Here is an 18163-nt window from a genome sequence, read left to right as displayed (position 1 = left end):
TTGGTTAGACCACACTGGGAGCACTGTGCACAGTTCTGGTCTCCATATACCTTGGTTAGACCACACTGGGAGCACTGTGCACAGTTCTGGTCTCCGTATACCTTGGTTAGACCACACTTGGAGCACTGTGCACAGTTCTGGTCTCTATATACCTTGGTTAGACCACACTTGGAGCACTGTGCACAGTTCTGGTCTCCGTATACCTTGGTTAGACCACACTTGGAGCACTGTGCACAGTTCTGGTCTCCGTATACCTTGGTTAGACCACACTTGGAGCACCGTGCACAGTTCTGGTCTCCGTATACCTTGGTTAGACCACACTTGGAGCACTGTGCACAGTTCTGGTCTCCATATACCTTGGTTAGACTACACTTGGAGCACTGTGCACAGTTCTGGTCTCCATATACCTTGGTTAGACCACACTTGGAGCACTGTGCACAGTTCTGGTCTCCGTATACCTTGGTTAGACCACACTTGGAGCACTGTGCACAGTTCTGGTCTCCCTATACCTTGGTTAGACCACACTTGGAGCACCGTGCACAGTTCTGGTCTCCATATACCTTGGTTAGACCACACTTGGAGCACTGTGCACAGTTCTGGTCTCCGTATACCTTGGGTAGAGCACACTTGGAGCACCGTGCACAGTTCTGGTCTCCGTATACCTTGGGTAGACCTCACTGGGAGCACTGTGCACAGTTCTGGTCTCCGTATACCTTGGTTAGACCACACTGGGAGCACTGTGCACAGTTCTGGTCTCCGTATACCTTGGGTAGACCACACTTGGAGCACCGTGCACAGTTCTGGTCTCCGTATACCTTGGGTAGACCACACTTGGAGCACCGTGCACAGTTCTGGTCTCCATATACCTTGGTTTACCACACTTGGAGCACCATGCACAGTTCTGGTCTCCATATACCATGGTTAGACCACACTTGGAGCACTGTGCACAGTTCTGGTCTCCATATACCTTGGTTAGACCACACTCGGAGCACTGTGCACAGTTCTGGTCTCCATATACCTTGGTTAGACCACACTCGGAGCACTGTGCACAGTTCTGGTCTCCATATACCTTGGTTAGACCACACTTGGAGCACTGTGCACAGTTCTGGTCTCCATATACCTTGGTTAGACCACACTGGGAGCACTGCCCACAGTTCTGGTCTCCATATACCTTGGTTAGACCACACTGGGAGCACCGTGCACAGTTCTGGTCTCCGTATACCTTGGTTAGACCACACTTGGAGCACCATGCACAGTTCTGGTCTCCGTATACCTTGGTTAGACCACACTTGGAGCACTGTGCACAGTTCTGGTCTCCGTATACCTTGGTTAGACCACACTTGGAGCACTGTGCACAGTTCTGGTCTCCGTATACCTTGGTTAGACCACACTTGGAGCACCGTGCACAGTTCTGGTCTCCATATACCTTGGTTTACCACACTGGGAGCACCGTGCACAGTTCTGGTCTCCGTATACCTTGGTTAGACCACACTTGGAGCACTGTGCACAGTTCTGGTCTCCGTATACCTTGGTTAGACCACACTTGGAGCACTGTGCACAGTTCTGGTCTCCGTATACCTTGGTTAGACCACACTTGGAGCACTGTGCACAGTTCTGGTCTCCGTATACCTTGGTTAGACCACACTGGGAGCACTGTGCACAGTTCTGGTCTCCATATACCTTGGTTAGACCACACTTGGAGCACTGTGCACAGTTCTGGTCTCCATATGCCTTGATTAGACCACACTTGGAGCAGCGTGCACAGTTCTGGTCTCCATATACCTTGGTTAGACCACACTTGGAGCACTGTGCACAGTTCTAGTCTCCGTATACCTTGGTTAGACCACACTTGGAGCACTGTGCACAGTTCTGGTCTCCGTATACCTTGGTTAGACCACACTTGGAGCACTGTGCACAGTTCTGGTCTCCATATACCTTGGTTGGACAACACTTGGAGCACTGTGCACAGCTCTGGTCTCCGTATACCTTGGTTAGACCACACTTGGAGCACTGTGCACAGTTCTGGTCTCCGTATACACTTGGTTAGACCACAATTGGAGCACCATGCACAGTTCTGGTCTCCGTATACCTTGGTTAGACCACACTGGGAGCACCGTGCACAGTTCTGGTCTCCGTATACCTTGGTTAGACCACACTTGGAGCACCGTGCACAGTTCTGGTCTCCATATACCTTGGTTTACCACACTTGGAGCACCATGCACAGTTCTGGTCTCCATATACCATGGTTAGACCACACTTGGAGCACTGTGCACAGTTCTGGTCTCCATATACCTTGGTTAGACCACACTCGGAGCACTGTGCACAGTTCTGGTCTCCATATACCTTGGTTAGACCACACTCGGAGCACTGTGCACAGTTCTGGTCTCCATATACCTTGGTTAGACCACACTTGGAGCACTGTGCACAGTTCTGGTCTCCATATACCTTGGTTAGACCACACTGGGAGCACTGCCCACAGTTCTGGTCTCCATATACCTTGGTTAGACCACACTGGGAGCACCGTGCACAGTTCTGGTCTCCGTATACCTTGGTTAGACCACACTTGGAGCACCATGCACAGTTCTGGTCTCCGTATACCTTGGTTAGACCACACTTGGAGCACTGTGCACAGTTCTGGTCTCCGTATACCTTGGTTAGACCACACTTGGAGCACTGTGCACAGTTCTGGTCTCCGTATACCTTGGTTAGACCACACTTGGAGCACCGTGCACAGTTCTGGTCTCCATATACCTTGGTTTACCACACTGGGAGCACCGTGCACAGTTCTGGTCTCCGTATACCTTGGTTAGACCACACTTGGAGCACTGTGCACAGTTCTGGTCTCCGTATACCTTGGTTAGACCACACTTGGAGCACTGTGCACAGTTCTGGTCTCCGTATACCTTGGTTAGACCACACTGGGAGCACTGTGCACAGTTCTGGTCTCCATATACCTTGGTTAGACCACACTTGGAGCACTGTGCACAGTTCTGGTCTCCATATGCCTTGATTAGACCACACTTGGAGCAGCGTGCACAGTTCTGGTCTCCATATACCTTGGTTAGACCACACTTGGAGCACTGTGCACAGTTCTAGTCTCCGTATACCTTGGTTAGACCACACTTGGAGCACTGTGCACAGTTCTGGTCTCCGTATACCTTGGTTAGACCACACTTGGAGCACTGTGCACAGTTCTGGTCTCCATATACCTTGGTTGGACAACACTTGGAGCACTGTGCACAGCTCTGGTCTCCGTATACCTTGGTTAGACCACACTTGGAGCACCGTGCACAGTTCTGGTCTCTGTATACCTTGGTTAGACCACACTTGGAGCACTGTGCATAGTTCTGGTCTCCGTATACCTCGGTTAGACCACACTTGGAGCACCGTGCACAGCTCTGGTCTCCGTATACCTTGGTTAGACCACACTTGGAGCACCGTGCACAGTTCTGGTCTCCATATACCTTGGTTAGACCACACTTGGAGCACTGTGCACAGTTCTGGTCTCCGTATACACTTGGTTAGACCACACTTGGAGCACCATGCACAGTTCTGGTCTCCGTATACCTTGGTTAGACCACACTGGGAGCACCGTGCACAGTTCTGGTCTCCGTTTACCTTGGTTAGACCACACTTGGAGCACTGTGCACAGTTCTGGTCTCCGTATACCTTGGTTAGACCACACTTGGAGCACCGTGCACAGTTCTGGTCTCCATATACCTTGGTTAGACCACACTTGGAGCACCGTGCACAGTTCTGGTCTCCGTATACCTTGGTTGGACCACACTTGGAGCACTGTGCACAGTTCTGGTCTCCGTATACCTTGGTTAGACCACACTTGGAGCACTGTGCACAGTTCTGGTCTCCGTATACCTTGGTTAGACCACACTGGGAGCACTGTGCACAGTTCTGGTCTCCGTATACCTTGGGTAGACCACACTTGGAGCACCGTGCACAGTTCTGGTCTCCATATACACTTGGTTAGACCACACTGGGAGCACTGTGCACAGTTCTGGTCTCCATATACCTTGGTTAGACCACACTTGGAGCATTGCGCACAGTTCTGGTCTCCATATACCTTGGTTAGACCACACTTGGAGCACTGTGCACAGTTCTGGTCTCCATATACCTTGGTTAGACCACACTTGGAGCATTGCGCACAGTTCTGGTCTCCATATACCTTGGTTAGACCACACTGGGAGCACTGTGCACAGTTCTGGTCTGCATATACCTGGGTTAGACCACACTTGGAGCACTGTGCAAAGTTCTGGTCTCTGTATACATTGGTTCGACCACACTTGGAGCACTGTGCACAGTTCTGGTCTCCGTATACCTTGGTTAGACCACACTTGGAGCACCGTGCACAGTTCTGGTCTCCGTATACCTTGGTTAGACCACACTTGGAGCAGTGTGCACAGTTCTGGTCTCCGTATACCTTGGTTAGACCACACTTGGAGCACTGTGCACAGTTCTGGTCTCCATATACCTTGGTTAGACCACACTTGGAGCACTGTGCACAGTTCTGGTCTCCATATACCTTGGTTAGACCACACTTGGAGCACTGTGCACAGTTCTGGTCTCCATATACCTTGGTTAGACCACACTTGGAGCACCGTGCACAGTTCTGGTCTCCGTATACCTTGGTTAGACCACACTTGGAGCACCATGCACAGTTCTGGTCTCCGTATACCTTGGTTAGACCACACTTGGAGCACCGTGCACAGTTCTGGTCTCCGTATACCTTGGTTAGACCACACTTGGAGCACCGTGCACAGTTCTGGTCTCCGTATACCTTGGTTAGACCACACTTGGAGCACCGTGCACAGTTCTGGTCTCCGTATACCTTGGTTAGACCACACTGGGAGCACTGTGCACAGTTCTGGTCTCCGTATACCTTGGTTAGACCACACTTTGAGCACCGTGCACAGTTCTGGTCTCCGTATACCTTGGTTGGACCACACTTGGAGCACTGTGCACAGTTCTGGTCTCCGTATACCTTGGTTAGACCACACTTGGAGCACCGTGCACAGTTCTGGTCTCCGTATACCTTGGTTAGACCACACTTGGAGCACAGTGCACAGTTCTGGTCTCCGTATACCTTGGTTAGACCACACTTGGAGCACTGTGCACAGTTCTGGTCTCCATATACCTTGGTTAGACCACACTGGGAGCACTGTGCACAGTTCTGGTCTCCGTATACCTTGGTTAGACCACACTTGGAGCACTGTGCACAGTTCTGGTCTCCGTATACCTTGGTTAGACCACACTGGGAGCACTGTGCACAGTTCTGGTCTCCGTATACCTTGGTTAGACCACACTTGGAGCACCGTGCACAGTTCTGGTCTCTGTATACCTTGGATAGACCACACTTGGAGCACTGTGCACAGTTCTGGTCTCCGTATACCTTGGTTAGACCACACTTGGAGCACTGTGCACAGTTCTGGTCTCCATATACCTTGGTTAGACCACACTTGGAGCACTGTGCACAGTTCTGGTCTCCGTATACCTTGGTTAGACCACACTTGGAGCACTGTGCACAGTTCTGGTCTCCGTATACCTTGGTTAGACCACACTTGGAGCACCGTGCACAGTTCTGGTCTCCATATACACTTGGTTAGACCACACTGGGAGCACTGTGCACAGTTCTGGTCTCCGTATACCTTGGTTAGACCACACTTGGAGCATTGCGCACAGTTCTGGTCTCCATATACCTTGGTTAGACCACACTTGGAGCACTGTGCACAGTTCTGGTCTCCATATACCTTGGTTAGACCACACTTGGAGCATTGCGCACAGTTCTGGTCTCCATATACCTTGGTTAGACCACACTTGGAGCACTGTGCACAGTTCTGGTCTCCGTATGCCTTGGTTAGACCACACTTGGAGCACCGTGCACAGTTCTGGTCTCCATATACCTTGGTTAGACCACACTGGGAGCACTGTGCACAGTTCTGGTCTCCATATACCTGGGTTAGACCACACTTGGAGCACTGTGCACAGTTCTGGTCTCTGTATACCTTGGTTCGACCACACTTGGAGCACTGTGCACAGTTCTGGTCTCCGTATACCTTGGTTAGACCACACTTGGAGCACCGTGCACAGTTCTGGTCTCCATATACCTTGGTTAGACCACACTGGGAGCACTGTGCACAATTCTGGTCTCCATATACCTTGGTTAGACCACACTTGGAGCACCGTGCACAGTTTTGGTCTCCATATACCTTGGTTAGACCACACTTGGAGCACCATGCACAGTTCTGGTCTCCGTATACCTTGGTTAGACCACACTTGGAGCACTGTGCACAGTTCTGGTCTCCGTATACCTTGGTTAGACCACACTTGGAGCACCGTGCACAGTTCTGGTCTCCATATACCTTGGTTAGACCACACTTGGAGCACTGTGCACAGTTCTGGTCACCATATACCTTGGTTAGACCACACTTGGAGCACCGTGCACAGTTCTGGTCTCCGTATACCTTGGTTAGACCACACTTGGAGCACCGTGCACAGTTCTGGTCTCCATATACCTTGGTTAGACCACACTTGGAGCACTGTGCACGGTTCTGGTCTCCATATACTTTGGTTAGACCACACTTGGAGCACTGTGCACAGTTCTGCTCTCCGTATACCTTGGTTAGACCACACTTGGAGCACTGTGCACAGTTCTGGTCTCCATATACCTTGGTTAGACCACAATTGGAGCACTGTGCACAGTTCTGGTCACCATATACCTTGGTTAGACCACACTTGGAGCACTGTGCACAGTTCTGGTCTCCATATACCTTGTTTAGACCACACTTGGAGCACCGTGCACGGTTTTGGTCTCCATATACCTTGGTTAGACCACACTTGGAGCACCGTGCACGGTTCTGGTCTCCATATACCTTGGTCAGACCACACTTGGAGCACCGTGCACGGTTTTGGTCTCCATATACCTTGGTTAGACCACACTGGGAGCACTGTGCACGGTTCTGGTCTCCATGTTATAAAAACGATATAGAGGCACTGGAGAAGATGCAAAGATTGACAAGGATGATACCAGAACTGAGAGGTTTATAACTATCAGGAAAGACTGAACAGGTTGGGGCTCTTTTCTCCAGAAAAGAGAAGGCTGAGGGGTGACCTGATAGAGGTCTTTAAAATTACGAAGGGGGTTCGATAGGGTAGACGTAGAGAAGATGTTTCCACTTGTGGGGGAGACCAGAACTAGGGGCCATCAATATAAGACAGTCACTAATAAATCCAATGGGGAATTCAGAAGAAACTTCTTTACCCAGAGAGTGGTGAGAATGTGTGACTCGCTACCACAGGGAGTGTTTGAGGCGAATAGTACAGATGTATTTAAGGGGGAAGCTGGATAAACACACGAGGGAGAAAGGAATAGAAGGATAGGGTGATCGGGTGAGATGGAGTAGGGGTGGGAGGAGGCTCGTGTGGAGCATAAACATTAGCATAGACCCGAGGGGCCGGGATGGCCTGTTTCTGTGCCATACGCTCGATGCCTCCCCTCCTGCCTCCCACATCGATCCTACCGCAGGGCGGTGGAAAGGACTCCATGACGACGAGCATGCTCACCGTGTCATCTCGCTGTGGGCCAGCGGGTAGCGAACGCCCCGAGTCCAGGGCTCCATGTTCAGCAGGTTCTCCTCGGGGTCCCGTGGCAGCCACCATCCGTACTGCTGGCTCATGGTTAGAGGCTCTCGGTACAACATGTTGGGAGCTGAAAGGAGAGAAATGTTAATCCATAGAGAGGAAACGGGGCAGGGGGGAAGGTTACTATGCCTTTATCTCTGGGACCTGGCTTTCAGTCCGGCCCACCCTAATGAAAGAAAGACAGACAGACAGAAAAGAAAGGATGGATCAACGTGCATTTATATAGCGCCTTTCACTTCCTCGGGGCATCCAGAGCAACTGAATGAATGTTTGATGCGCAGTCATTGTAATGTAGGCAAGCACGGCAGCCAATTTACGCACGGCAAGCTCCCACAGACAGCAATGATCAGATCATTCGCTTTTTTTTTAAAGTGATGATGGTTAAAGGATGAATATTGGCCCCAGGATTCCCCCCTCCTCTTCTACGAAATAGTGGCCGTGGCATCTTTTATGACCACCCGAGAGTGCAGATGGCCCCTCCGACAGTGCGGCGCTCCCTCAGTACCGCCCCTCCGACAGTGCGGCGCTCCCTCAGTACTGCCCCTCCGACAGTGCGGCGCTCCCTCAGTACCGCCCCTCCGACAGTGCGGCGCTCCCTCAGTACTGCCCCTCCGACAGTGCGGCGCTCCCTCAGTACCGCTCCTCCGACAGTGCGGCGCTCCCTCAGTACTGCCCCTCCGACAGTGCGGCGCTCCCTCAGTACCGCCCCTCCGACAGTGCGGCGCTCCCTCAGTACCGCCCCTCCGACAGTGCGGCGCTCCCTCAGTACTGCCCCTCCGACAGTGCGGCGCTCCCTCAGTACCGCCCCTTCGACAGTGCGGCGCTCCCTCAGTACCGCCCCTCCGACAGTGCGGCGCTCCCTCAGTACCGTCCCTCCGACAGTGCGGCGCTCCCTCAGTACCGCCCCTCCGACAGTGCGGCGCTCCCTCAGTACTGCCCCTCCGACAGTGCGGCGCTCCCTCAGTACCGCCCCTCCGACAGCGCGGCGCTCCCTCAGTACCGCCCCTCCGACAGCGCGGCGCTCCCTCAGTACTGCCCCTCCGACAGTGCGGCGCTCCCTCAGTACTGCCCCTCCGACAGTGCGGCGCTCCCTCAGTACCGCCCCTCCGACAGTGCGGCGCTCCCTCAGTACCGCCCCTCCGACAGTGCGGCGCTCCCTCAGTACTGCCCCTCCGACAGTGCGGCGCTCCCTCAGTACCGCCCCTCCGACAGTGCGGCGCTCCCTCAGTACCGCCCCTCCGACAGTGCGGCGCTCCCTCAGTACCGCCCCTTCGACAGTGCGGCGCTCCCTCAGTACCGCCCCTCCGACAGTGCGGCGCTCCCTCAGTACCGTCCCTCCGACAGTGCGGCGCTCCCTCAGTACCGCCCCTCCGACAGTGCGGCGCTCCCTCAGTACTGCCCCTCCGACAGTGCGGCGCTCCCTCAGTACCGCCCCTCCGACAGCGCGGCGCTCCCTCAGTACCGCCCCTCCGACAGTGCTGTAGGTTTGTAATTGGTAATTTTGTTTGTCCCACTGGTGACCATTTGATGGTCAGGCTCCTGCCTCCCTGTGACTCAGTGGGCACTCCGATGGGAAATAGACAAGCCAAACGGAAAAACATAATCCTTGTCTTTATACTGCACCTGCTCCCATCAGAGAGCTTCAACAGAACGGGCAGGAGGCCATTCAGCCCCTCGAGCCTGTTCCGCCATTGAATGAGATCATTGCTGATCTATATCTTAACTCCACCCACCTGACTTGGCTCCGTATCCTTTTGTACCCTTGTCTAGCAAAAATCTATCCATCTCCGATTTAAAATTATTAATTGATCCCGAGCTACTAATACTTAAGAACATAAGAACATAAGAAATAGGAGCAGGAGTAGGCCAATCGGCCCCTCGAGCCTGCTCCGCAATTCAATAAGGTCATGGCTGATCTGATCCTAACCTCAAATCTACTATCACAGAAATACTTTTAGTGGCAGAGAGTTCCACACTTCTACCGCCCTTTGTCGTGAAGAAATGTTTCCTAACTTCTCTCCTGAATGGCCTGGCTCTGATTTTAAGGTTATCTCACCCTTGTCCTGGGCTCCCCAGCCAGCAGAAAAGGTTTTTCTCTATCTGACCCTAACAATTCCTTTCAAAATCCTACAAACCTCAATCAAATCATCCCTGTACCTTCTACATTCCAGGGAACACAAGCCTAGCTTCCAAACCCGCGACCCCCGCCACCTAGAAGGACAAGGGCAGCAGGCGCCTGGGAACACCACCACCTCTCAGTTCCCCCCCCCCAAGTCACACACACGCCACCCCGACTTGGAAATATATCGGCTGTTCCTTCATCGTCGCTGGGTCAAAATCCTGGAACTCCCTCCCTAACAGCGCTGTGGGAGCACCTTCACCACACGGACTGCAGCGGTTCAAGAAGGCGGCTCACCACCACCTTCTCCAGGGCGACTAGGGGACGGGCAATAAATGCTGGGCTTGCCAGCGACACCCACATCCAGTGAATGAATGAAAAGAACACACCATAATCTACTTTGGGCTGCTGTTGTTTGACTAAGTACACCACCAGCAGAGGGATGAATGAGCACTGCTGGTTGGTGACTGCTATCTGATTTTGCAAGGAAGGTTCACTAGATTGATTCCTGGGAGGAGAGGGCTGTCCTATGAGGGAGAGATTGAGTGAGGACCCCAGCTATTCACAATATATATTAATGATGATCTAGACGAGGGAACTAGATGTAATTAATTCCGGTCCCAACGCGTGGGGCCGTTGGAAGTGCCGGATTTCAGCATGCACAGCGCATGCGCGGGAAACCGGCATTTCCTCCAAGGGGTTCAGAGGTCCTTCTTTTTGACAGGTTCGCCCGTGTGTAAGGGCCTCAACTTTTTAGACAATATAAAAAGGAGACGTAAGGACTTGATTCTTTAAGGTAAGTGGTCTATTATTTAAAATTATAACATTTTTTCCACAGCTTTATTGTTTTTAAGGACTTTACAGTGAGGTAAGTTTATTTTTAGACCCGATTTCTTAAAAAATTATTTTTTTCAAAAATTTGATTAATTGTTTAAAATAGTTTTTAAAGTTATTTATAGTTCATTTAATTAGTGGGATGTTTTTTAACATTTTATTTAAAGTTTAAGTAGTGTTTTGGGCGCCCGTAGCTTTCATGAGTTTGACAGTTCTTACTATCAAACTCATGAATGAAGTTTCCCCTCCCCTGATTGGCTGCCCAGTGCTCACCTGATCCCAGCCGGCACATCGCACAAACTACGCCACTGGATCAGGCAAGCACAGCGCGCCGACATCGGAACCGGGCCAGTGACAGGAATTCCAAGCAGGCCCGAGCTTCAGATGTCGGCGCGCCGGGTAAGTACACATTAGCCCCCGAACCTAATTTCTAGGCCAATATCTCCAAGTTTGCAGACGACTCAAAACTGGGTGGGCGTGTGTGCTGTGAGGAGGATGCCGAGAAACTCCAGGATGATTTGGACAGGTTGGGTGATTGGGCAGAAACATGGCAAATGCAGTATAATGTGGATAAATGCGAGGTTATCCACTTTGGTGGCAAAAACAGGAAGGCAGATTATTATCTGAACGGCAATAGATTGGGAAAAGGGGAAGTGCAACGAGACCTGGGTGTCCTTGTGCACCAGTCGCTGAAGGTAAGCATGCAGGTGCAGCAGGCGGTTAAGAAGGCAAATGGTATGTTGGCCTTCGTAGCGAGAGGATTCGAGTACAGGAACAAGGATGTCTTGCTGCAGTTGTACAGGGCCTTGGTGAGACCACACCTTGAGTATTGTGTGCAGTTTTGGTCGCCTTATCTGAGGAAGGATGTTCTTGCCATGGAGGGAGTGCAGCGAAGATTCACCAGACTGATACCTGGGATGGCAGGAATGACGTATGAGGAGAGATTGGGTCGATTGGGCTTATACTCGCTGGAGTTTAGAAGAATGAGAGGGGATCTCATTGAAACTTATAAAATTCTAACAGGATTAGACAGACTAGATGCAGGAAGGGTGTTCCCGATGGCAGGGGAGTCCAGAACCAGGGGTCACAGTCTAAGGATAAGGGGTAAGCCATTTAGGACTGAGATGAGGAGGAATTTCTTCACTCAGAGGGCGGTGAATCTTTGGAATTCTCTACCACAGAAGGCAGTGGAGGCTCAGTCGTTGAGTATATTCAAGGCTGAGATCGATACATTTTTGGACTCTAGGGGAGTCGAGGGATATGGGGATCGGGCGGGAAAGTGGAGTTGAGGTCGATGATCTGCCGTGATCTCAAGTGGCGGAGCAGGCTCGAGGGGCCGAATGGCCGACTCCTGCTCCTATCTCTTACTTCAGTGATGTGGAGAGACTGGAGAAGCTGGGGTTGTTCTCCTTTGAGCAGAGGAGGTTAAGGAGAGATTTAATAGAGGTGTTCAGAATCATGAAGGGCTTTGACAGAGTAGAGAGGGAGAAACTGTTCCCAGTGGCAGGAGGGTCGGTAACCAGAGGACACAGATTGAAGATAATCGGCAAAAGAACCAGAGGGGGAGATGAGGAGAATGTTTTTAACGCAGCGAGTTGTTGTGATCTGGAACGCGCTGCCTGAAAGGGCGGTGGGAGCAGATTCAATAGTAACTTTCAAAAGGGGAATTGGAGAAATACTTGAAGGGGAAAAATTCACAGGGCTACGGGGGAAAGAGCAGGGGGGGGAGTGGGACTAAGTGGAGAGCTCGTTCAAAGAGCCGGCACAGGCACGATGGGCCGAATGGCCTTCTTCTATGCTGTATCATAGAAACATAGAAGATAGGAGCAGGAGCAGGCCATTCGGCCCCTCGAGCCTGCTCCGCCATTCAATGAGATCGTGGCTGATCATCCAAATTCAGTACCCTGTCCCTGCCTTCTCCCCATATCCCTTGATCCCTTTAGCCTTAAGAAATATATCCAACTCCTTCTTGAATATATTTAATGAATTGGCCTCAACTGCCTTCTGTGGTAGAGAATTCCACAGGTTCACCACTCTCTGGGTGAAGAAATTCCTCCTCATCTCTGTCCTAAATGGCTTACCCCTTATCCTTAGACTGTGACCCCTGGTTCTGGACTCCCCGGCCATCGGGAACATCCTTCCTGCATCTAGTCTGTCTAGTCCTGTTAGAATTTTACAAGTTTCAATGAGATCCCCTCTCATTCTTCTAAACTCTAGCGAATATAAGCCTAATCGACCCAATCGCTCTTCATACGTCATTCCTGCCATCCCAGGTATCGGTCTGGTGAATCTTCGCTGCACTCCCTCCATGGCAAGAACATCCTTCTTCAGATAAGGCGACCAAAACTGCACACAATACTCAAGGTGTGGTCTCACCAAGGCCCTGTACAACTGCAGCAAGACATCCTTGCTCCTGTACTCGAATCCTCTCGCTACGAAGGCCAACATACCATTTGCCTTCTTAACCGCCTGCTGCACCTGCATGCTTACCTTCAGCGACTGGTGCACAAGGACACCCAGGTCTCGTTGCACTTCCCCTTTTCCCAATCTATTGCCGTTCAGATAATAATATGTCTTCCTGTTTTTGCCACCGAAGTGGATAACCTCGCATTTATCCACATTATACTGCATCTGCCCAATCACCCAACCTGTCCAAATCATACTGGAGTTTCTCTGCATCCTCCTCACAGCACACACGCCCACCCAGTTTTGTGTCGTCTGCAAACTTGCAGATATTACATCTAGTTCCCTCGTCTAGATCATTTATATATATTATGAATAGCTGGGGTCCTAGCACCGATCCCTGCGGTACCCCACTAGTCAGTGCCTGCCACTCAGAAAAAGACCCGTTTATTCTAACTCTTTGCTTCCTGTCTGCCAACCAGTTCTCTATCCAAGTCAGTACCTTACCCCCAATCCCATGTGCTTTAACTTTACACACTAATCTCTCATGCGGGACCTTATCGAAAGCCTTCTGAAAGTCCAGATACACCACATCCACTGGTTCTCCCTTATCTATTCTACCAGTTACATCCTCAAAAAATTCCAGTAGATTAGTGAAGCACGATTTACCTTTTGTAAATCCATGTTGACTTTGTCCGATCCTGCCACTGTTTTCCAAGTGCTCTGCTATCAGTCTGTGATTCTACGTTCTTATGTACCCTATCAAATCCTTTAATCAACTTAAACACCCTCAACGAGATGGAGGGCAGGATGGCGGTTATGTTACGGGACGAGTAATCCAGAGGCCTGGACGAATGATCTGGAGATTTGAGTTCAAAGCCCACCACGGCAGCTGGGGAACTTAAATTCCGTTAATTAAATAAATCTGGAATAAAAAGCTACTGTCAGTAATGGTGACCATGAAACTATCGGATTGTCGTAACAACCCATCTGGTTCACGAATGTCCTTTAGGGAAGGAAATCTGCCGTCCTTACCCGGTGTGACTCCGGACCCACAGCAATGTGGTTGAGTCTGAAATGGCCCAGCAAGTCACTGAGTTGCACCAAGCCGCTATGAAAACACCTCACGGACAGCAGCGGTTCCAGACGGCAGCTCACCATCACTTTCTCAAAGACCATAAGGGGTGGGCAATAAATGCTGGCTTTGCCAGCGACACCCACATCCCGTGGATGAATAAAAAAAGGTGGGAGCAAAATAGTGCGGAGTTAGGTTTGTGGAGTGCGGCCAGCTGTGGCTCAGTGGGTAGCACCCTCGCTCCTCCGAGTCACAAGGTCATGTGTTCAAGTCTCCACTCCAGGGACTTGAGCACGAAAATCTAGGCTGACACTCCCGGTGCGGTACTGAGGGAGCGTCGCACTGTCGGAGGGGCAGTACTGAGGGAGCGCCGCACTGTCGGAGGGACAGTACTGAGGGAGCGCCGCACTGTCGGAGGGACAGTACTGAGGGAGCGCCGCACTGTCGGAGGGGCAGTACTGAGGGAGCGCCGCACTGTCGGAGGGACAGTACTGAGGGAGCGCCGCACTGTCGGAGGGGCGGTACTGAGGGAGCGCCGCACTGTCGGAGGGGCGGTACTGAGGGAGCGCCGCACTGTCGGAGGGGCCGTCTTTCGGATGAGACGTTAAACCGAGGCCCCGTCTGCCCTCTCAGGTGGACGTAAAAGATCCCACGGCCACTATTCCGAAGAAGAGCAGGGGGAGTTCTCCCCGGTGTCCTGGGGCCAATATTTATCCCTCAACCAACATCACTAAAACAGATGATCTGGTCATTTATCACATTGCTGTTTGTGGGAGCTTGCTGTGCGCACATTGGCTGTCGCGTTTCCCACATTACAACAGTGACTACACTTCAAAAAAAAGTACTTGATTGGCTGTGAAGCGCTTTGGGACGTCCGGTGGTCGTGAAAGGCGCCGGAGAAATGCGAGTCTTGACTGCCGAAGTGATACAAAGCGATAATGCGATATTTACCCACCTTTCGGGAGCAGCCCCAGCCTCTTCATGTGTGTGTACTTCTCCACGCTCTTGTTGTGGTAGGAACTGGGCTCCAACGGCATGCTGGCATCACATATGGGCGGCAGTCTGCCGAAATACTTCTCTTCTACAAGCAAAAGGAAGCGGTGCAGAAATATAACACGGGCGGATACGCGAGGGGGCATCTCGCTGATAAATACACCCTGGGACCACCGCTCGTCAGTGAGATCTCTGTAACCTCCCCTAGCCCCTACAACCCTCCCTATCTCTGTAACCTCCTCCAGCCCCGACAACCCTCCCTATCTCTGTAACCTCCTCCAGCCCCTACAACCGTCCCTATCTCTGTAATCTCCTCCAGCCCCCTACAACCCTCCCTATTTCTGTAACCTCCTCCAGCCCCCTACAACCCTCCCTATCTCTGTAACCTCCCCTAGCCCCTACAACCCTCCCTATTTCTGTAACCTCCTCCAGCCCCTACAACCCTCCCTATCTCTGTAATCTCCTCCAGCCCCCTACAACCCTCCCTATCTCTGTAACCTCCTCCAGCCCCTACAACCCTCCCTATCTCTGTAATCTCCTCCAGCCCCCTACAACCCTCCCTATTTCTGTAACCTCCTCCAGCCCCTACAACCCTCCCTATCTCTGTAACCTCCTCCAGCCCCCTACAACCCTCCCTATCTCTGTAACCTCCCCTAGCCCCTACAACCCTCCCTATTTCTGTAACCTCCTCCAGCCCCCTACAACCCTCCCTATCTCTGTAACCTCCTCCAGCCCCTACAACCCTCCCTATCTCTGTAACCTCCTCCAGCCCCTACAACCCTCCCTATCTCTGTAACCTCCTCCAGCCCCTACAACCCTCCCTATCTCTGTAACCCCCTCCAGCCCCTACAACCCTCCCTATCTCTGTAACCTCCTCCAGCCCCCTACAACCCTCCCTATCTCTGTAACCTCCTCCAGCCCCTACAACCCTCCCTATCTCTGTAACCTCCTCCAGCCCCTACAACCCTCCCTATCTCTGTAACCTCCTCCAGCCCCTACAACCCTCCCTATCTCTGTAACCCCCTCCAGCCCCTACAACCCTCCCTATCTCTGTAACCTCCTCCAGCCCCTACAACCCTCCCTATCTCTGTAACCCCCTCCAGCCCCTACAACCCTCCCTATCTCTGTAACCTCCTCCAGCCCCCTACAACCCTCCCTATCTCTGTAACCTCCTCCAGCCCCCTACAACCCTCGCTATCTCTGTAACCTCCTCCAGCCCCCTACAACCCTCCCTATCTAGGTAACCTCCTCCAGCCTCCTACAACCCTCCCTATCTCTGTAACCTCCTCCAGCCCCCTACAACCCTCCCTATCTCTGTAACCTCCTCCAGCCCTACAACCCTCCCTATCTCTGTAACCTCCTCCAGCCCCCTACAACCCTCCCTATCTCTGTAACCTCCTCCAGCCCCCTACCACCCTCCCTATCTCTGTAACCTCCTCCAGCCCCTACAAACCTCCCTATCTCTGTAACCTCCTCCAGCCCCTACAACCCTCCCTATCTCTGTAACCTCCTCCAGCCCCTACAACTCTCCCTATCTCTGTAACCTCCTCCAGCCCCTACAACCCTCCCTATCTCTGTAACCTCCTCCAGCCCCTATAACCCTCCCTGTCTCTGTTACCTCCTCCAGCCCCCTACAACCCTCCCTATCTCTGTAACCTCCTCCAGCCCCTACAACCCTCGCTATCTCTGTAACCTCCTCCAGCCCCCTACAACCCTCCCTATCTCTGTAACCTCCTCCAGCCCCTACAACCCTCCCTATCTCTGTAACCTCCTCCAGCCCCTACAACCCTCCCTATCCCTGTAAACCCCTCCAGCCCCGACAACCCTCGCTATCTCTGTAACCTCCTCCAGCCCCTACAACTCTCCCTATCTCTTTAACCTCCTCCAGCCCCTACAACCCTCCATATCTCTGTAACCTCCTCCAGCCCCCTACCACCCTCGCTATCTCTGTAACCTCCTCCAGCCCCTACAACCCTCCCTATCTCTGTAACCTCCTCCAGCCCCTACAACCCTCCCTATCTCTGTAAACCCCTCCAGCCTCTACAACCCTCCCTATCTCTGTAACCTCCTCCAGCCCCTACAACTCTCCCTATCTCTGTAACCTCCTCCAGCCCCCAACAACCCTCCCTATCTCTGTAACCTCCTCCAGCCCCGACAACCCTCCCTATCTCTGTAACCTCCTCCAGCCCCCTACAACCCTCCCTATCTCTGTAACCTCCTCCAGCCCTACAACCCTCCCTATCTCTGTTACCTCCTCCAGCCCCCTACAACCCTCCCTATCTCTGTAACCTTCTCCAGCCCCTACAACCGTCCCTATCTCTGTAACCTCCTCCAGCCCCCTACAACCCTCCCTATCTCTGTAACCTCCTCCAGCCCCATACAACCCTCCCTATCTCTGTAACCTCCTCCAGCCCCCTACAACCCTCCCTATCTCTGTAACCTCCTCTAGCCCCCTACAACCCTCCCTATCTCTGTAACCTCCTCCAGCCCCTACAGCCCTCCCTATCTCTGTAACCTCCTCCAGCCCCCTACAACCCTCCCTACCTCTGTAACCTCCTCCAGCCCCTACAACCCTATCTCTGTAACCTCCTCCAGCCCCCTACAACCCTCCCTATCTCTGTAACCTCCTCCAGCCCTACAACCCTCCCTATCTCTGTAACCTCCTCCAGCCCCCTACAACGCTCCCTATCTCTGTAACCTCCTCCAGCCCCCTACAACCCTCCCTAGCTCTGTAACCTCCTCCAGCCCCCTACATCCCTCCCTATCTCTGTAACCTCCTCCAGCCCTTACAATCCTCCCTATCTCTGTAACCTCCTCCAGCCCCTACAACCCTCCCTATCTCTGTAACCTCCTCCAGCCTCGACAACGCTCCCAATCTCTGTAACCTCCTCCAGCCCCTACAACCCTCCCTATCTCCGTAACCTCCCCCAGCCCCAACAACCCTCCCTATCCCTGTAACCTCCTCCAGCCCCCTACAACCCTCCCTATCTCTGTAACCTCCTCCAGCCCCCAACAACCCTCCCTATCTCTGTAACCTCCTCCAGCCCCCTACAACCCTCCCTATCTCTGTAACCTGCCCCAGCCCC

The 18163-nt window shown here is 52.5% G+C and overlaps 1 protein-coding gene across 1 annotated transcript in view; it reads right to left on the bottom strand.

Annotated features, from left to right (window-relative positions):
• Positions 1 to 18163, bottom strand: part of spmip11 (sperm microtubule inner protein 11) — a 66267-nt gene that overhangs the window by 8303 nt on the left and 39801 nt on the right. The window contains exons 3-4 of the mRNA XM_085972561.1: positions 15040 to 15165; positions 7576 to 7720 (exon numbers count right to left, since the gene is read on the bottom strand). Of these exons, the coding sequence (XP_085828687.1) occupies positions 7576 to 7720; positions 15040 to 15165 (271 nt within the window). The remainder of the gene's footprint in view (positions 1 to 7575; positions 7721 to 15039; positions 15166 to 18163) is intronic.

Source organism: Somniosus microcephalus, chromosome 33, assembly GCF_052327205.1.
Source record: "Somniosus microcephalus isolate GS21.2 chromosome 33, FLI_Smic_1.0, whole genome shotgun sequence".
NCBI classification, from domain to species: Eukaryota; Metazoa; Chordata; class Chondrichthyes; order Squaliformes; family Somniosidae; genus Somniosus; species Somniosus microcephalus.
This window is presented reverse-complemented; position numbering and strand designations above follow the sequence as displayed.